At 40.6% G+C, this 21,510-nt stretch overlaps 1 protein-coding gene and 1 long non-coding RNA gene across 2 annotated transcripts; both read left to right on the top strand.

The window, feature by feature from the left end:
* Positions 1–6,159: 6,159 nt before the first annotated feature.
* Positions 6,160–7,219, top strand: LOC311135901. Its single transcript, XR_014613823.1, has 2 exons — positions 6,160–6,354; positions 6,881–7,219. It is a non-coding gene; the product is annotated as an uncharacterized lncRNA (long non-coding RNA).
* Positions 7,220–11,005: 3,786 nt separating this feature from the next.
* Positions 11,006–14,001, top strand: LOC311136346 (fibroblast growth factor 18-like; the record flags this gene model as incomplete). The annotated part of the gene is made up of 5 exons (XM_084170454.1): positions 11,006–11,037; positions 12,418–12,457; positions 12,561–12,738; positions 13,466–13,572; positions 13,690–14,001. 5 exons carry the CDS (start codon positions 11,006–11,008, stop codon positions 13,999–14,001), a joined length of 669 nt encoding a protein of 222 aa, XP_084026580.1.
* Between the last annotated feature and the right edge of the window lie 7,509 nt (positions 14,002–21,510).

Here is a 21,510-nt window from a genome sequence, read left to right as displayed (position 1 = left end):
ACAACACAGCTCCACAGCCAAGCAGCACTGCACTACTTCCTCTACTGGGCAGGTGCCAGCGGCCCTTAGCCAATCATGTTGTGGCTCTAATGAGATATGACTGACAAAAGGCCTCTATGCCAAGACCAAACAGGGTCAGGGAATTCAAGCTGCCACGGTAGACGTCCCTGTCTGCATGTTAAACACATTTTCCACAAAGCTCAAAGAAACTACTATTTATTTTTTTAGCAATTCATAAAATGCATATTTTCCTTCTCCCTTTCATTTGAAGTCACTCCAACAGATAAATAGCAAATCAAATCTTCCCATTACATTGGGTTGTGTTCCTGTCTAACCGGCTGGTTTAGATCAGTCCACCGTATTCCTCTTGTCATGGTCATGCAGAGGCAAACGCACGGTTACGCACTTATATTTCCTAACATAATCTCCTTTCATATCTCTCACACTAACCACTAACCAATGTATCATTCATCTGCTGCTGATAGACTTATCACCCCTAGTCCAGGAGTGCCAGTGTGTGTGTGTGTGTATTATAATGACAACCAGTTAGAATGAAAGAGTTGGACATCGCAGGGAAGACAGGTATGTTAAAAGATTGTCAGTAGATAGCCAATCAATAGATGCATTTAAGCACAGGGAAGGTGTGTTTGAAACTAGGCAGTTAATTTAGAGAAGTATTCCACCAGATGAATCAGGTAAGATAAGTCATCTCTTTCAGCCCAATGTCTCCCCAGTCTCATTATACCTCATTATGTCTCTCTGTCACTTCAGCTCACACTTTCACTCTCTGCTGCTAATCTATTCCAGAGGGAAGGCTACCATGGAAAACGCATAATAAGTGCACATACTTCTCCTCCAGCCAAGAACGAAATAACACAGAGAAGGGAAATAGGAGTGGGGGACAGAAAGAAAAATGGGAGTGGGGGACAGACAGAAAGGGTGGGAGAGATATTGTTCATTCTAACTCAAAGTTAGATATTTTGTTGTGGTGGGGACCTGTCTTATATTAGATGTCTGAACTCCCTTCAAATTCTGGAAAGACAGAGGATGAGCCAAGTTTGTTTGTGCACGTGTCTGAGACATTGAGTGAGACAGAGACAGTGAGACAGAGACAGAGAGAAATTGCCCATGTATCCCAACAATAACCTGAAACACAGTTCTATGGCACAGTGACTTACTGAGTATGCTGATACAGTATATATTGATATTGAACACATGTACTGAGATGAGATGGACATCTTACTAGATACCAGTATGATAATGTATGCACTCACTAACTAAGTTGCTCTGGATAAGAGCGTCTGCTAAATGACTAAAATGTAAAAGTAATACCAACAGACACATATAAAACATAAAACTCTTCTATGAGATAGATACTGTGCTTGGCCTGACATACAGTTAATGCATAATGTACAGTATTCTGAGGTAACACAGTGGAGAACAATGGCTTACACACTGTAACAGAAAAAAAGAGCATTTATCTTTCCTTGCACTGTGGAGATTGAGATTGTTTAAAATGGGTCCAGTTCTTTTTTATCCATAATTCAACATTTACAAAAATAACAGTGTTTGTAGTGTGAGACTACTAATGAACATACACAGAAACAGACATAGGGAGGGCGAGACAAGGGTGAAAAGTATCATTTATTGGCCGGGACAAAAGGTTATCCAATCACAGTACAGGTGTCAGGTAAAGCATAACAGCCCAAATGAGAGATGACAGAAAGTGTGTTGGTGGTGCCAGGCCCAGTACTGAGTATCAGCTCAGCCTGACATAGGCCCAGCAGCCCCATATGGAACCTTTTAAGACCATGAGTCTCTCACAGCACTCTTATACTGATGCACTAGTTCATTGGTATATTATGGCTAGTGGTGATGGAGGTCTATATCTGATTCTGCTTTTTATTCAGATTCCATATCTCATCCTACATCTGAAATTGAGACCCATGGGTGGCGCACAATTGGTCCAGCGTCGTCCAAAGTAGGGGAGGGTTTGGCTGGCAGGGATGTGGGTTCGTTTCCCACGGGGGGCCAGTATGATTATTATTATTTTTTTATTAAATAAACGTATGCATTCACAAACTGTAAGTCGCTCTGGATAAGAGCGTCTGCTAAATGACTAAAATGTAAAATGTAAACCTTGTTCTTAATAAGTCAAAGGTAAAAGGCTAAATAACTGTTTCTGCAAATAAGCTAATAAATGTCATATGTTCACCTAATAGAGAAACATTAAAATTACAAAACGGTTAAAGCTGATTTTGGTTTATTACATTAATTGTGCTTAGGCCTCTAGATGTCCTTCAGTCTGTGGGTACTGGGTAGGTAGTATTGGTTTCTAAACATAGGCTTAATGCCACCAAGCCCTGTTAATCATGCAACTATGTGTTTCATCTGGGGGGTTTACCGTCAGAAGAACATCTGATCTACATGAATCATCTCTACTGCATCCAAACTAACTTGCAAACAAAGGCCCCAAGGCCAAACATCTAAACACAGTAAATATAATTTGACAGTTTAGGTCTACCCCAATGAACAGTAATTTGATGCGATATTGTAGCCTAGCTATTTCAAGGGGGAGACTAATAGGCCTAGCAACATACACAAGGGAACAATAGTAGAGATTTCCTTGTGGTCGTTTTCCCATTTCGGAAATTGAATTAGCATAATAATAAAAAATCCTATAAAAATCTGGTCAATTTAAACTAGAGATATTTGTTGTTTTGCATTGGATGCATCTCAATCTACCGCATCCGCCGATGTCGCACTTCCGCATCTGCGGTGAAAGGTGACAGAGCTAGAGCAGTGTTTGTCAGACCGTGAGACATCCCGAAAATCGGTCTTTTCACAAAGTCGCATGTAGCATCCGAACAGTTTGTGCTACACACTAATATGACCCCTCTGTGGAAAGGTGAGACTCTCATGAGCACGATGGTGCTTTGCTCTGGGATGCCCAAAGGCCTTACAAGACTCGTCTGAAGGTCCCCCGGTACCAGTTGAAAAAATGAATGGAAGTATAAATGAAGACTGTTTAGTGCCAAAAATAAAGGGTTAAATACATACATACACACACACACACACACACACACACACACACACACACACACACACACACACATATACATACATACATATATAACTAAGGTTTCCTGATCTTTCTTATATCTCTTGGATATAGGACAGACACTTCAGAACAAACTTGTTTTTTTTTTTTGGGGGGGGGACTATCTTTTGTTTTATGTAGTGAATCTGTTATTCAATGCGTTTGTATGGGCTAATAACAGTAAGGCCAAAAATAATTTTTTATCAAATAATAACAGACACTGCAGTAAATAAAACCTAATAAAAACATCTGTCTCTTCCAGGACAGGAGTCTACGCAGACAAGTGCACCATAGCCTATCAGAGGTACAGTAGGCCTATATGCAAACAAGAAATTTGCCACAAGGGCCTGCCATCATTCATTTTGAACTGGACTGTGTGTTTACAGGCAGTTGCAACAGCACGGCTTTAGATCATTAGAACGCATTCGGCAAAAGCCACAATATACAGTTGAATGGATTTCTGCAAATACAGTGAGGGAAAAAAGTATTTGATCCCCTGCTGATTTTGTACATTCGCCCACTGACAAAGAAATTATCAGTCTATAATTTTAATGGTAGGTTTATTTGAACAGTGAGAGACAGAATAACAACAACAAAAAACTGAAAAACGCATGTCAAAAATGTTATAAATTGATTTTCATTTTCATGAGGGAAATAAGTATTTGACCCCCTCTCAATCAGAAAGATTTCTGGCTCCCAGGTGTCTTTTATATAGGTAACGAGCTGAGATTAGGAGTGCTTCTAATCTCAGCTTGTTAGCTGTATAAAAGACACCTGTCCACAGAAGCAATCAATCAATCAGATTCCAAACTCTCCAACATGGCCAAGACCAAAGAGCTCTCCAAGGATGTCAGGGACAAGATTGTAGACCTACACAAGGTTGGAATGGGCTACAAGACCATCGCCAAGCAGCTTGGTGAGAAGGTGACAACAGTTGGTGCGATTATTCGCAAATGGAAGAAACACAAAAGAACTGTCAATCTCCCTCGGCCTGGGGCTCCATGCAAGATCTCACCTTGTGGAGTTGCAATGATCATGAGAACGGTGAGGAATCAGCCTAGAACTACACGGGAGGATCTTGTCAATGATCTCAAGGCAGCTGGGACCATAGTCACCAAGAAAACAATTGGTAACACACTACGCCGTGAAGGACTGAAATCCTGCAGTGCCCGCAAGGTCACCCTGCTCAAGAAAGCACATATACATGCCCATCTGAAGTTTGCCAATGAATATCTGAATGATTCAGTGGAGAACTGGGTGAAAGTGTTGTGGTCAGATGAGACCAAAATGGAGCTCTTTGGCATCAACTCAACTCGCCGTGTTTGGAGGAGGAGGAATGCTGCCTATGACCTCAAGAACACCATCCCCACCGTCAAACATGGAGGTGGAAACATTATGCTTTGGGGGTGTTTTTCTGCTAAGGGGACAGGACAACTTCACCGCATCAAAGGGACGATGGACGGGGCCTTGTACCGTCAAATCTTGGGTGAGAACCTCCTTCCCTCAGCCAGGGCATTGAAAATGGGTTGTGGATGGGTATTCCTGCATGACAATGACCCAAAACACACAGCCAAGGCAACAAAGGAGTGGCTCAAGAAGAAGCACATTAAGATCCTGGAGTGGCCTAGCCAGTCTCCAGACCTTAATCCCATAGAAAATCTGTGGAGGGAGCTGAAGGTTCGAGTTCCAAACATCAGCCTCAAAACCTTAATGACTTGGAGAAGATCTGCAAAGAAGAGTGGGACAAAATCCCTCCTGAGATGTGTGCAAACCTGGTGGCCAACTACAAGAAACGTCTGACCTCTGTGATTGCCAACAAGGGTTTTGCCACCAAGTACTAAGTCATGTTTTGCAGAAGGGTCAAATACTTATTTCCCTCATTAAAATGCAAATCAATTCATAACATTTTTTACATGCATTTTTCTGGATTTCTTTTGTTGTTATTCTGTCTCTCACCGTTCAAATAAACCTACCATTAAAATTATAGACTGATCATTTCTTTGTCAGTGGGCAAACATACAAAATCAGCAGGGGATCAAATACTTTTTTCCCTCACTGTATATAGCTAAATACCATGGGAGGCCTCTTAAATTTGGGAACTGTACAGTCCTATTGATCAAACAACCATAAAAAAAGGTAGGCTATCTTTCCCTATATACACATCAACAACAACCAGATCAACAACTAATGCTAGCCAGAGAAAGATTAGCTAAAATCTAACGAAGGAACATTAGATAAACCCTCTCAAACTTTTTCAGCTAGTTGGCTGTCAGAATTGCACTGATAAATGATGGGGAATAGCCTGCTCGTCCTTCTGCAGCTTCCCTGCCAACGCATGCGTTGTCCCAACCAAGCACCCAAGCTAACTGGCAAAAGTGGGCTAGCTTGCTAGCTAGCTACTTCCAGACACAGATGAGAGAACACCCCACTTACATGTTATATAGAGCGTTCATATGATTAACTATTACTTTTTTTGCCTACGTTTACTGACACTGGTCATATTCAGCGGGTCTTGCGCGTTCGTAAATTCATCAGTTATTCTGCACTCTGGCACACTCAGACAAGACAAGAGTGCTCTGAAATCAGAGTAGATAGCAAGTCAGAGTGAATTTGCGAACGCAAAAGATATGATAACAGTCATTCAGCATAGCTAGCTAGCAAAGTGAGTCACATTTCTTGCTAGCTAACCAAATGACACGTGCATCTCTAGCTGTGTAGCCACCGAAAAACGAAACGAAGGGAAAAAGTCAGTCACTCACCCACTCCTCCAATGACATGATGTCCTCCCTCGGACATGATGATATTCTATTTTTAACTGATATGGGAATGAATACATTCAAGCAGCATATCAAACTGGGATAAAGTTGTAGGTTACACCGGCAAATATAATAATATTTGCCAGGGCATATTAGGCTATTTAATTATAAATCTGATTATTTCACATGGCGATGTGGGAAGTTAATCAACTTCAAAATAACTTCCTGTCATAACGTGGCTAATATGCTAGCGTATCTATTTAAAACCTCCTGAGACCCAGCCCATTGACTTATATCCACTGTAGTGGACATTTGAGTTTCATCCCTCTTCTTGGAATCTTTTGTGCAAGTCTCTTAATTCCTGATGTACTGTACAGAGGACATCCTGGGCTTTTCAGTGATATGTCATTTGATTGGCTGGGAGGCCGGGAACCGCCTCTATCTTTCCTTTCAAAATGGACGGCATAGGAACAAGCACATTTTATGGAAAGATGAGAGGTAAGTCAAATATTGTTTGTCTATGGTTTTGTTACTATGATAATCATATATTTTCTTGTTCATGAAGGTGTTAGGAATCATATATTTAGTTCTGATAGCAACTAAATTATGTATCTTTTGAAAGATTTGCCATTTTATGAATGTCAATTATAGTGGACATCAGGACTATCTTCATGTAAATAATGACTCCACATTGTCGTAGGAAACAGAACTGAAGCAGAAAGAATTCTTTACCGAGGGAGATTCAGATTTGGAGTTGTCAGATGATGAGAGAGATGAGGATAAGTTTCAACCAGTGATACAAAACGGTGATGAAGAAGAGGAAGACAATGCAGAAGGCTCAGTTGAAGGGACAGATGCAGACACAGACACAGATACAGACAGGGATGAACAGGAAACTCGTCGCCCTCTGTGGGCCAGGAGTAACATGTATGTTTGATGCAGTTCCACAATTTTAAATTCAGCTGCATTGAGTATTTAAACTGTTATTACTTATCATTTATTATTCTTTTTTCCTTCATATCAGATTTGCACCTGTGTTACCTGGGCTTCCTGTGTGTCAAGATGACCCTACAACACGTGCAGACTGGAGTCCAATTGAATACTTTTTACAGTACATTGACAACAAGGTCTTTGAAGATTTGGCAACATACACAAATCAAAGAGAGCTGCAAATCAAAGGAGTGTGCATGAACACCACGCCACAAGAAATAAAAATCTTCTTGGGCATTTCAGTCCACATGGCCTGCCTTGGCTATCCCAGAATTAAAATGTTTTGGGCCAACAAAACTAAAGTGCCAGTCATAAGTAGCAAAATGACTAGGGATAGATTCTTCAGGATAAGAAATTCCCTCAAGATTGTCAATGACCTGGCTATAACAGAGGAAACAAAGAAGGCAGATATTCTTTGGAAAGTCAGGCCAATACTCGATCGTGTGCGCCAAGGCTGTCTCAGCCTTGCAAAGCCAGAAAGGGTCTGCATTGATGAGCAAATCATCCCATTCACAGGCCGTTGTCCAGTCAGGCAATATGTTCCCGGCAAGCCAAACCCTACTGGCCTAAAGGTCTTTGTCCTTGCATCCCCAAATGGTCTGATGCTTGATTTTGAAGTCTACCAAGGGAAGAATACCTTTACAGTCCAAAGGTTAGGAGTTGGAGCTGCAGCAGTTCTACGCATGGTTGAATCTGTTCCAACAGGAAGCCACATATTCTTTGACAGGTACTTCACAACCATAGATCTATTGGATGCATTGCTGGCAAAGGGCCTTCCTGCAACTGGAACTATAATGAAGAACCGTGTCCCAAAGCTGTGCCAGCTGCCAGTAGACAAACAGTTGAAAAAAGAGGGGAGAGGAACATCAGTGTCAGTGGCCAGAAAGAGTCCTGAGCTGGCCATCACAAAATGGTTCGACAACAAACCAGTGCTCATGGCATCCACTGTACATGGGAAAGACCCAGAAGACATCTGTACCAGATGGTCCCAGAAAGAAAAGCACCTGGTCCAGGTTAAAAGACCAGCAGTAATTAAGCAGTATAATGATAACATGGGTGTCGTAGATCTTTGTGATCGCATGCTTAGCTTCTATCGTATGTCAAGCAGGACCAAGAAGTGGACATCGCGCGTGATCAGTCACTTCTTTGATGTTGCCATCACCAACTCCTGGATACAATACCAGTCTGACAGCAAAGCTCTGCACAGACCATCCAAGAACACACATCAGTACCTGGACTTCAAACTACTCCTAGCTGAGGAGCTGTTGGAGAGTCCGGAACTGGAAAACAGCTGTGAAGAGAGTGAGGATGAGTATGAGCCACCATCTAAAATGAGGATCCCACAACCAGAGCCATCTGTGCGCAGACTAGGAGCCATGCACATGCCTGAGATGATGGATACCAAGCATGCAGAAAGATGCAGAAATAAGGGCTGCAAGAGCAAGACGTACATGAGATGTACCAAATGCAAGATGTTCCTCTGCATTACCAAAAAGAGAAATTGCTTCCAGGACTTTCACCACTAACAAAGAAAATACTAAGAACAAAATGAAGAGTGAAGGAAAAAGCTAGATTGGATTCAGTTTGACAGAAGGAAAAAATCCAAAATAAATCTGTTACACATTAGTTATATGTTCATTGTTCAAATAACACAGAAAGGATTCAAGGGGACCAATCAAAGGATATGGACATAACAAAGTGTTAAGCTTTAATTGTAAAGCTATCCTTGCGAAATGTAAGGAAAAGGATTCAAGAATGATTAATGTGTATTGTATAATCAAAATGTCTGTATTCTTGGATAATAATCAATCTACAGCCCAAAATGTATGTATTCTTAGTTCATAAAAACTCTGTAATCTGTAAGAACTCTGTAAAAATTTGTATCTACCAAATGTGTCTCTTTTCGTACTCAAATGATCCTGTTGTCCACTACAGTGGACATGCTGTAAAATAAAAAATTAAAATTAAAATTAAAATGTGGAAATTGTAGGATGCTTTTTTAAACCCTAAACAGTTATTGAATCACAAAAAATATGATTAGGAAAAACAATATTTTCCTTGGTTCTCAGGAGGTTAAGTAGCAAGCTAAAAACACAGAGCCTAACGTCAGCTAGCTAGCTGACGTTAGGCTCTGTGTTTTTAGCTTGCTACTTGACGTTAGGCTAGCTGACAGCTAGCTGACGTTAGGCTCTGTGTTTTTTTAGCATGCTACTTGACGTTAGGCTAGCTGACAGCTAGCTGACGTTAGGCTCTGTGTTTTTAGCTTTCTACTTAAATAGATACGCTAGCATATTAGCCACGTTATGACAGGAAGTTATTTTGAAGTTGATTAACTTCCCACATCGCCATGTGAAATAATCAGATTTATAATTAAATAGCCTAATATGCCCTGGCAAATATTATTATATTTGCCGGTGTAACCTACAACTTTATCCCAGTTTGATATGCTGCTTGAATGTATTCATTCCCATATCAGTTAAAAATAGAATATCATCATGTTTTTGTCAAGGAGAAAAGCACATACTGTATCGCGCAGCTGATTTGAGCAATAGCCTGGAATCACTAGTTAATACTTAAAAGAAAAATACATTATTTTTGAAGGGGATTCTAATAAGGCTACAATGTTGTTTGGATTATTGTTTGAGCAGTAGTTGAGATTATATTGTTTGAGCAGTAGTTGAGATTATATTTTCTTATCAATGCAAAATAGGCTACTTTGATCCATAGTCTATAGATCAGATCAAGGAACCAAGCGAGATTCAGGGGTTAGTATGGTTGGCAGACCATATGTCTGCGGTTCTGTGGTGAATGAGGATCTGGCGGTGCTGTTAAATCTCTGAGAAATGTTCATTTTGGATCCCACTCTTTGCTTACATACCTTATGCACACCCACCTTCCCCCCTCATTTCTAACGTTCCCATTCCCTTTCCTTTTCCATTATGTATTTCATAATCTTAATGGAATTTAAAACGAAATAAAACGGCAGGACTATAGGCTACTATGTGTCCCCCTCTCAAACTATAAACAGTTCTTCAATGTACACATTGTGTTTGTGTAGCGCAAATGCAATGGAGGCTTACTCTCCAGTCATCACTACACTCATATGGAAATCTTGAAGGTCTATAGGAGAGGGAAAGGTTGGTCAGGTATGCTACCAACACAACATCCAGACTATATGGAGGAAGGGCACTAGTCTTGCTAACACCAGCCTCTCTAGCGCGCTGTTTAGTCACGTGGGCCGCGCGTCAGCCAGGCTAGAAGGGCACCAGGCAGGTACCTCATTTTCACCTGTAGAACACCTAAATTAAAAGTTTCTGCATTGTATTGGGCTGGTCTTCTCAGTCTACACTGACAGACATTTCAGTACAGAGCACTGAGAAAAAGGACGTCCAGCGGGGAAAAGGACGTCCAGTTCACAGTGTGATGTCTAAACCACTTTTCACCCCACCCTCCCTATCAATGGACAGTCTGCTACCTCACTGGGTTCTCTGACAGTCGCATTGCCGTTGCTTGTGGACTCCTTAATCTACTTGGTATGTATATGACCCAGCCAAGTGGTCTTGTCTCCCGTGAGACCCACCTATATCATCACTTGGATTACACCGGCCGCGTGTCGCCTACCCCTTCCCCGCCACTACTCCACTCATGCCCCACTCCAACTCTATAAATACAGACTTTCCTTGACACTGGGAATGGACTGATCAATGAACATAGATTATCGGAAAAAGAAAAGTGATAAAGCCTACAGAATAAATTAAAGAAGACAATGGAAACTAATGGACAATGGGAATAATTAAGCCTATTTTACAATTTTCTGATATTAACATTGTAGACCTAGTTGTAGAAACAGATCAAGTAAAAAAAAAAAGGTCAACCTGCGAACAGTTCTATTTTGCACAACACCTGTCATGATTTCGGGGAATTGAGGTGTTGGACAAACGGGACATACCCAGTGCGTATTCGCTCAAATTTTGGCCACACGATACCAGAGCAAAACCATTCTCCTCCGCCAGCATCCTAACCGATGTGCCCGGAGTGCTCTGCTGATGCCCGCAGGAATTGTTGCATTCCCCCAACGAACGGATTACAGACAGTACCAGTGGAAAAATCCTGACTGTGCCCGACTTTCCCTGACCCGGGTAACTGCGCGGGACGAGAGATGAGTTCCCTCCTCTCTACACTGGTCGTCTTGTAAGTTAAATGTGCAGTAACCCTTCATGCGCAGTAACCCTTGATGCGCAACCTAAGATTTTCTGGAGTGAAACGAGTGGAAGTAGCCCGTGTCTCATGAATGGTGTGTGTGTATGTGCATATGTGTTTCTCTTCATGCATGCTCTGACCATCAGTCCAGCACCTGGTAGCAGGTGTGGTGTTAGACACGTTGTCAGATAGGGTGCATGTTCTCCTTTAGCCATTTGAATAATGAAAAACGATTTATCTGGACAGCTAACTGTGGTATAGAAATTGCATATGTATGCTTCTGTTTTTCCAATACCATGTGGTTGTGGAATCTAGTGTTTTTTATGTGTACAATTCCTCTGAGGCTGTTCCACATGGTCATGTCAGCTCCTGCAGCATTGCTCCTCTGGTCACTCAACCATGTCCCATGACCCAGACACCTCTTTTTATTCTCCCCAGACTGAAAGAGCAGCCATTTGTCACTGACAGAAGGTCTGCTAAGGGGTTATGAATTAACAAGAGGAATACAGTATGACTGTACCTTATTAGTGCCTTTGATTGGGTGTTTGACAGGATCATGCGATTAGTTAAGTGGATAATCAGCAACTGGCTCTTCCCCAAATTGGGGCATCCATCCACTTTAACAAAGCATAAAGCAATTCTATCAGACTTGTTAACAAATATTCAATTTACTGTGAAACATGACCCTGTTTCCCCCTGTAAAATGTCCCTGTCAACCCCATTTTGGCCATGTATCTCTCAAACTTATTCTCCACTTCTCAAACAGAGACAAGGTCAGGTTTTTTAGAGGTAACACAGATATAGAACAAAAGTAGAGGCAGAGCAGAAGTGGAGCAGCAGACATCTGTGTGCAGTTTGCACCAGCTGTAGGCTGTGTTCCAGGCATCCCTACATATGGACAGCACAGGAGGTATAGGGGTCCCCTAATGAGCACACAGCCAGGGGGTACTGGGAAGAGATGGAACAACACTCTACTGGTAACGTTTCTCCTGCTCTCCCCCCTCTTTATTTAAGATGGAGTTCAGCATTGTACAGTAATCTGTATCTATGCATGTGCTGTGTGTGCCGGAGAGGGATGAGATTGAAGTGCTTAGATAGATGGCTGGATGGATTAGTGAATATTGATATCCTGTTAGCTCATCATAGATGTGAGCTGAGCTCAGCAGCTGTCCCTAGAGAGAGACAGCATGGCCACTGTCTCTTGTTGTTGATCTAAAAATTACCTTTTTTGGAGGCATAGAGACTGGTTTAATATTGGTGGTGAAGGCAGAAAAGAGGCAGGAACGTGGCAGCCAGACTGCTTTTGTATTATTTTAGGTTGAAAAATACCACATGTAATCTCAAGGCAGATCCATTCTCCCCTTCTTTCAGATCTGTCCAGGCTTTACTGGTGGTCTGCAGCCCCCTGCAGGTAAATGTGTGTATAGAATTGTATCCATTTAGTTTTCTAATATCCAATTCTGAATAAAGTCTCACATCCTAACCACATGCCTGTCTGTTTTGTGGTGGTACAGGTCTTAGCTGTGGACAATGGTAATTTCAGTGTATACGTGGAGAATCAGACACGAGGTCGAGACGCCATGAGCCGCCGGCAGCACAGAGTCTACCAGCTGTACAGCAGGACAAGCAGCAAACACGTGCAGGTGATGGGGAGGAGAATCAGTGCCAAGGGAGACGATGGGGATACATATGGTAAGATATAGTAGTAGACTCTTAGAAAAAAGGGTTCTTCGGCTGTCCCCATAGAAGTAGTTCCATGTAGAACCCTCTGTGGAAAGAGTCCTACATGGAACCAAAAAGGGTTCTTCAAAGGGTTCTCCTATGCAGACAGCCGAATAACCCTTTTAGGTTCTAGATAGCACCTTTTTTTCTAAGAGTGTACTTCCTATAAACATATTTAACATTCACATGAATATGCTCATAACATACAGAACACTCCAACACAAATCAGAATCACCTAGAACCAAACAATAATTCCCTGTATGTTATCATACCTACAGTACATGGCCCTCAAATTCATTTAAAAAAAACTATCAAACGGACAGACAAGCCCTTTGGCTACTGATGACAGCATGATTAACAGACCCTAACACGAGACATAGAGAGAAATAGAAAGAGGAAAAAGATGGAGCAACAGTTTAGACTCAGTCCCAGTATACGCCACCGATGAGGTCATACATTTTCCATTTGCCCTGCTTTGTTGCTTTGTTGGAGGGGGATCGAGGGGGTTTGGGGTGGGTAGTGAGAGGGAGACAGAGAAGGAAAGTTATTGATTGGGTTTGACCTCTGCATTGTGTTGTTGGGCTACATCAATGATCTAATTGCATTTAACAATCCCCCCCATCCTGTCCTACAGTATATTCTCAATTTCAATGCCCTATTTACAATCTGTCTTTTTGGGCCTCTGTCTCTTTCCAAGCCCAGCTTGTTGTGGAGGCTGATACCTTTGGAAGTCAGGTGAGAATCCGTGGTAAAGAGACCAACTTCTACCTGTGCATGAACCGTCGAGGCAAGCTTGTGGGGAAGGTGAGACAAACACCATTTTTATTCTGACTCTCGCTACACTTTCCTTTTAATTTGGAGTTTAACCCGGAGTTATTCACTTTAATCTTCTATTGACATTATCATGTGTGTGTCTCCCAGAAGGCTAGTAATCGCAGTGCAGACTGTGTCTTCATTGAGATGGTATTGGAGAACCACTACACAGCTCTGAGGTCAGCATGCTATACGGGATGGTACGTGGGCTTCACCAAGAGGGGACGCCCCAGGAGAGGCCCTCAGACACTGCCCAACCAGCAGGACGTTCACTTCATGAAGCGCCTGCCCCCCGGGGAGCAACCCGACCTGCAGCCCTTCCGCTTTACCACAGTCAGCAAGAGGAACAAGAGATTGAGAGGGACCCGACCCACAGCAACTACAAAGTCAACTGTCCTTCCCCCAGTGAATAGAATGTGAGTTTGCTGGGCTGAACCCAGGTAAAGAGCTTATTGGTGTATACAGAATGTATACAGAAAATACTTGGAGTTAAACAATTTGACCACGTCAGTGGTTGGTGCTGTGGAAGTGACCAGAGAAGATGTCCTTGCCTTTTTCCTCCCCATTCCAAAGACACTGTTGTTTCAAAGACAGTTGAATTTCAATTTACAGTGCCAACCATTCTAGTTAGGCCACAGAAGACAGCTAAAGTCAGTGTTTGCTACCAGAGGCGCTAAAGTTGTGCTACCAAAGACAACTGAACCATAGAGTTCAATACCAAGTATTTATGTTTTGAACATCCCAAAGATGACTAAACCATAGCGTTCAATACCAAATATTCATGTTTTGAACATCCCAAAGACGACTGAATCATAGCGTTCAATACCAAATATTCACGTTTTGAACATCCCACAGACGACTGGTCAACCTTTCAGTAACAAACACCCGAACCACCAAAGACGTGTCGTGTATTGAGATTATGACGTTGTTAAATGTTTTTTAAGTGGAACTGAAAGAATGTTGATTTTAGTATCAAGAGGGAATGTTTTAGTGTAACGTCACATACAACAGACAGGAAGTGTGTTGTAGACAGGGGAGACTGGTGATTGGCCAGAAGAGGGAGCATCTTTTTGCATTGTTTATAAGTAGGGGGAAAACCGAAGGAGAAGGCAGAACGGCCATTGCAATCTGGGACGCCGTTCTCCAGGCACCGCGGGTCTGTAACTTATGCTGTAACCTTGTGATATTAATAAAAGCCTCTAATCATTGTGCAGCATAAGCGGACTCTTTGTTGACAGCAATAATTGCCACCATTCACCCGATACGACAAATGGCGCCCAACGTGGGGCTGGTCTGCACCTCTCCTTTGTTTCATTCAGCCGCCAGGCTAACTCACTTTGAAGCATGGCCAGACAAGGGTGAGTTTTTCTTACCGCTCTGGAGCTTGTTAGATTGGATACGACTTGTGTACACTGGAGAGATGTACCATACGACCTTGCCTCGTGTGGCGTTATTGCGGTCGACTAGAGTCTGTTATAATATATTCCATGGGTAAACGGCAGGTAATTGGAAGTTTAGAGCATAAAACGGTAGGAATTAAGTATTGAAGGTGTACAATTAAAACAGATATGCGCATTCATTAGGGCACTGTACCGCTTAAGACCCCGGGGGGGCCATTTAGAAAATGATGGGCCGACAAATCCGCTTACACGATAGAATGTGCAGTCGGTGGGTTTTTAAAGAAAACTCGGTTTGATGGGGTTTATCTGATTGTGATTATGGTTCGACTTTCGTCCGACGGGGTGTCTGATTGGGTCTAATTTCTCGGGGAAATGGTCATTAATCCAAGGTAGCAAAAACGGTAGGAGAAATATATGTTAAAAGGAATAAGGGCAGTGCAGGATGTCTGTTGCGTGGTGCAAGCCACAGGTTGGCTAAATGCTAATGCTAATGCTAAATGCTGGGTTGTGTTTCAGGCTACATTATACATAGCGGCTAATGCTAAATGCTAAGGCTAAATGCTAATTGTGTTGCGTGCTACACGCTAACGGATATCCTTAGAGGGCTATTGCGATAGGATAAGCCTCTTAAACTTGTTTGTATGTGGGTGGAACTCAAAGTTTTACGCAAATGTGAGCTCTGTTATGTGTAATTGTGTGAGTATAAGGTATAAAATAGTGAAGCTGTAGCGTAATGCTATCGTTCTATTGTCCGGGAATCGTATCATTGAATGCATTTGCGCATGCGTTTAATTTTATGACACTACACTACAAAACGTGGGAGTTGTAGTTTATGGCACGAGATTATGAGACGTTGGGTTCCGGTACTAAAAAAACTACGACATGCGGTTATTTGCTAAAACTACAAAAACGGGATTGTGGGTAACGTGTCATATTTCTGGGGGGCTGCGTGCTGCAGGAAGAGACACAGACGTGGGAACAAAGAGGAGAGATTTTAACACGAATCTTATAGGTTAAAGTGACTGTTATTCGAACATGAAACTATTTGTTGAGATGTAGTAAATTTATAAATTAAATATATGTTGACGGAGTATAATGAATTGAATTAAATGACGGATTAAAATAAAATAAAAAATGTTTTTGAGCGATCTATTTAGTCCTGAGTTAAATGACGGATTAAAATAAAATACGTAATGAATTAAATTAAGTCTTAGAGCGAATATGAACGAAGGAATGTTGAATATGGTTGAGATAACTCAGTGATTGCATTAACTACTAAAATGTTATTCTGTGTCTTTGTTCTTCTGTCATATGAGAGGAACGATAAGCAAGAGGAGAGAGGAGATACAGGAAGTGCTGACGTAACATCACGTGACACGGCAGAGGATCAAGTCAAAAAAAAAAAAAAGGTTTTGAGATGACAATTTCACATAGGCTTGGCAAACTGATTCATAAAAAATTGCATTTTGGAGGCTATGTGCATCACTGGGGTTGATTGGAGTTGTGTTGGGAATCAAGGACTGACATTATTCTGTAAATTTAAGATAATTAGGGGTTATAGAGCAAGGGGTTACAGGCTTTGTTTTTGGGATTGCTTTGAAGTTGACTAACTTACATTTACTTGCATTTGATGGGTTGTGGTAAGATAGCCAACACTAATTGATAAATTGGTGACATAGGATATAGGAATACAAATTGGTTTTAATTATTCATGATTTTTAATTGATTTTTTTTTTTTTTTGGAGTTGTTAGGTTTATATTAATAATTAGAGGGGGGAAGCCATAGGCTATATAGTCTAAAATAAAATAGTTCATAATAAAGGAATATAAAAGAGTAGTTACAATGGGGAAAAATGACATCAAGGCTATAAAAGTCATTACACCGGTTGATATAGTACAAAATGGTAATCCTTTAACTAAAGTATTGCTAGGTTATCCGGCAAATGAAACAAAAGTTGCCCTTCATTCTCAAACAAAAACGGATAAAAGATTCCAGCGATAAGATAAACAAAGCTATAGAGATAAGGCTAAGGGAAGTAGAGCTTAGGGATGTTTATCCTCAGCTTCCGGTGATCATCCAGGAGGGTGATTGTTGCATCAGAGATGAAGACGAATAATAGATAGAGGACAAGCAGAAACGACGATCACAGAAGAAAAGTAAGAAGATGATGGAAGATGATATTTTGAGGACAGAACTTAGAATATAAGCTGTTGAAGAATCCTGATATGTCAACAACAAAGAACAGGACGAAGAAACTCTGAGAAAACTCAATCATACAACTGGTGGAGAAGAGAAGCTTTGGTTATGAAGAATCAGAGTGAACCAAATCAACAATCACTGTTACAGCTTCAACTGAACAATATCAAATGCAATTGTACCAGCCAAGGGGGATACCAAATGTTCCATATCCACAGCCAGTTTCTGGACAGACACAGAATTGGAGAGGAAGAGGACGAGAAGGCTTAGAAGGAGGAGGAAGATTTCAGCTACACTTCCAGCAACTTTCAGAAGACTGTTATAATTGTGGACAGATTGGTTACTTTACCTGTGAGTGCAACAAGTCAGGAGGAAACACAGAGAACATTTTTAAGGAAGATACAGGGGCAGTCGAGATCACCTGTTAGTGCCTAGAAGATACGAAGGGGGGTGTCAGCTGATAGCATCGATTAGAGAAGAAGAGAAAATAGCTAACAATTGAAGTAAAACCAGAGGACTATGAGAAGTGATAGTGAATAGTGTAAAAACTTATCTGTGTTGAGCCTAAAGAGGTTAAACATCTCACTATGTAAAATTAACTAATTAGGATAGGGATTTGAGGTAGTAAACAGCTAATTACTCTTAAGGAACCAAGTGAGCTCTGCTATAAAACTCAAGGAGAAATTTAAATAGACATACTAATATTAAAAAATATACCTATTGCATTGTTGGGAAGAGATGCATTGTTTAAATTGAATTGTACAATAAGATGTACACTAAACGGCTGTCTGGTAGAGGATTTTAAAAAGTAGGGTTTTTGGGAATCATATTTGCTTAAAAAGATAATATCATAGGAAGGATGATAATCTATTAGACTGCCTATTAGACAATCTGTCTGAAAAATAAAGTTAAAAGGGGGGACTGTTATTCTGGGTTACATTCTTACACTAAGAGATTTCAGGCTAGGCTAAAAGGTGTTTAGTCGTTTGCCAAGTCTGTGTGTAAAGTCAGAAGCAGGTGGGGACCTTCCCAATCACATATTCTAAAAATTTGGTGGTAAAGGGATTTTGTGAATAAATCAGTGGAAAAGGTTTTTAAAGGTTAGGAGAAAAGATTAGATTAAAATAAGTTAGGAGAACTAGGTTGAAGGAACTCTAAGACAGTAAGCTAAGTTTCAAAGTTAGTAGTAAGAGAGAGAACAATGGTGAAGGACACATTAGAGTAGGGAGATCAAGGTAATTATAGGTGTATTTTTTATAATCAAAAGTTTGAAAGTCAGGGATTAGAGATAGGACTGAGAGTTGGGAAAAAGTGACACTAGTGGTGATAGATGGAAGTACAAGCAAAGACTTCAAATCTTTGGAAAATGGATGAAGTAACTAAGGACATTAACACTTCAGTCTATTAAAACAACAGTGAGAAGCAATTTAACTCTTTCAACATTGATAGTTATTAAAGCCATAAATATATCGCATTTGATTATAAGGGAACCAATAGCTCCAGCACCAATTTTAGGGGAAAAATACTTATTAGGGTTAGGATGGGGACGTTCCTCCCACATGGAGAGATAATTATGGAGAAGAAGTATTGTTATCAGGACCAGGAGTAGAAGCTGTGGCACCTAATCAAAGGAGGTATAGTTTGGAAGAGGGTTAGGAGTGACTGTTCACTTATGTTGCGTAATGTTACAGAGAAAGGTCAGGGAGAATATATGTGTACTTATCTAGTGCAAGCATTAAAATTTGTTCCGGTTAAGAATTATTGGTTAAAAGGCTATGTAATTCATAAAGTAACGCTTATAATGGAAGAGTTGAGGTCTGTTGTAGCCTCCACAGTCACCAAAGGAGTTCAGGAAGAATATGTTACAGTAGTCACTCCAACAGTGAATAATACACATAGGATATCGGTAGCTTTGCCACTAGAAATAATTAAGGTTAATACATCAACTACATCAACTACTTTAATGGTAACTTTGGAAGGGATTAATGATACGATGGCAATAGCAAATGTAGGAAGTATGACACCGACAACAACTTTTCTGAAATTAAAGGGGGTAGCAAGACGAATAGGGTTAAAATAGGAGAACAGATAGTAGTAGAGAGAATATAGATTCATCATGGAGGTACAGGATGAGGTCTTTGATTTTAATGACAGACAAGGAGAGGTATCTGATCAGTACCGCTCGTTAGGGGAGAGAGAAACTAAAGGGAGTGGTTTGATTCTTCTGTTGTGAAAATTAGAGATAGATGGGCAGGTTCCAGCAGCTCATTCTGTAATATCAGTGAGGAATCTTGAGGGTCCATGTCTGTTGAGAATTCCAGCAACAAACATGTTAGAGACGGTCGCTCGACCTCTATCAAGTATGTGTCAATCTTATGCGTTGTCATGACTGTGGTATCAGCAACAGTCAGTAACAGATAAAATAATGTCATTGTCAAAACATTTGTTTAAGCCTAGGGTTAGGTGTTATTGGGTTATGTGAATTAACTTGTGTGCATTTGTTAGATGGGAAGGAAACTCAGGTAACAGCAAACCCTGAAGCATTTGAGGTGTAACCATTGAGGGCTAAAAGTTGTTTTTGTTCTAATAAAACATATGAGGTAAGGGGTATGTTTATGGGAATATCAGATTGTGATGTTATATGATAACTTTGGGTATGCATGACCTTAAGGGTAGTAATGAGAAATATGTTACTTTTTATGTACCAGGTAGTAAGAACAGCAGGACTTTGATGGTTAAAAGATTAGCTTTTGCCTGACAATGTGACTATGGGGAATTTTAGAGATATTTAGAGGGTTTGTGGTGATAAAGCATATATATTCTTACATTATGGATGGACAGGATGTTGTTACATGTCAACGTTGAAGCTTCCATATGAGGTTTTTACCATTATAAGAGGGGTAGCACCGGACACAGAAATCTGAAGCTATATTTGAAATTGGATGAAAAGAGACATGGCTACATGTCATAGTCTTCAAGCCTATCATTGAAGGATAAATCTAAGGGAGAAGGGGGGACTTTTTCCATGGTATGGTGTAACATTTGGAAAGATCATATTGATAATATTAGTAGATACTTTGAGTCCAGATAGTTCAGATATTATCATTAGGGTTATATATGCATTGAAGAATATAAGGGATGCGTTTGGGAGATCTGAGAAGACTTGGTTGCAAGATCAGGTAGGCCAGTAGGGGCAGTGATGGGTTACATTTAATTGCAGCTTTGATAGCACTGTGTGTGATGTTTGTAATTTGTTACTGACCTTTGAGAAAGCTATGATATTGAGATAGGTTGGAGAGTGATGCCTGGAGACAACACTCAGATGCCGGTGTTGACTGTTCCTGATCTGGATGAAGATGGACAAGTAGAACTGAATAGATAAATATCCTTTTTGATTATTTGATGATTTTTCAACAAAAAAATTTTCAATATTAGGGTGATGTTGGTATGATTTTATGAATCAAGGGGGGAAGAGGTTAATGTGATTCATACATCATTTATATATCATTTTTATATTCTTAGTTGATATTGATGTTTAATTTGAAAGTGTTTGTTTTGCAAAAGATACTGTTTGGTCTTTTCTTTTTCTTCCAGAAGCATTTGGGGGACATGTGGAGATTGAAATACTCAAACAACGACAATATGAAGGGACAATATGACTGGAGGAGATGAAACAAGGAGGGTGTGGCCGATTCCATCATCAACAAATCCATTGGAAGTCGAGACTACGGGGAGATGAAGTGTAGTGGACTACATTCCAGTGTCTGCAATGAAATATAGACATGTGTAATACATAATTGTGTCATATTCTTAGGTATTAATTTTTGTAGAATGATATTTGATGTTATTGAATACATGTGAGGATCTTAGATGTTTTTGTTTATTTCGGTGATGTTTAGGGACAGGGAATTTAGGCAGGGAGAGTTCCACTTTAGGGTCCAATGGGTTGACCAGCCTTAGAGTGGATGTTTTTGGATAGGATTTTGTTTGCAGGGGCTTACATGTGTATTTAATTGCATCATAGTTTCAAATGCATTTACATGGTTTATGAGTTTATCTGGAGTACCGAAGGTGGTTGCCTGGGGCAGAGGGACCGTGAGAGAATTTTACTGTCTTGATTGATGGATGGAAGGTTGCCAAACAGTTTTTCGCTCTTACACTCCATAGAGATTTGTTCATATTTCATAGTAATGTATTCACACTTCATAAACAGTTATTCATATTTCATAGAAAGGTATTTACACTCTAGAGAAGAATGTTTTTGGTTTAATGTTAAAGATACTCAATAAGATAAATTGTTACTTGTCATAATCCTATTCTGTTTGTTTTCGA

The sequence above is a fragment of the Coregonus lavaretus genome, assembly GCF_964263955.1.
Source record: "Coregonus lavaretus genome assembly, chromosome: 10".
Lineage (NCBI taxonomy): Eukaryota > Metazoa > Chordata > Actinopteri > Salmoniformes > Salmonidae > Coregonus > Coregonus lavaretus.
The sequence above is the reverse complement of the archived record's forward strand: the minus strand, read 5'-3'. Positions and strand labels throughout refer to the sequence as shown.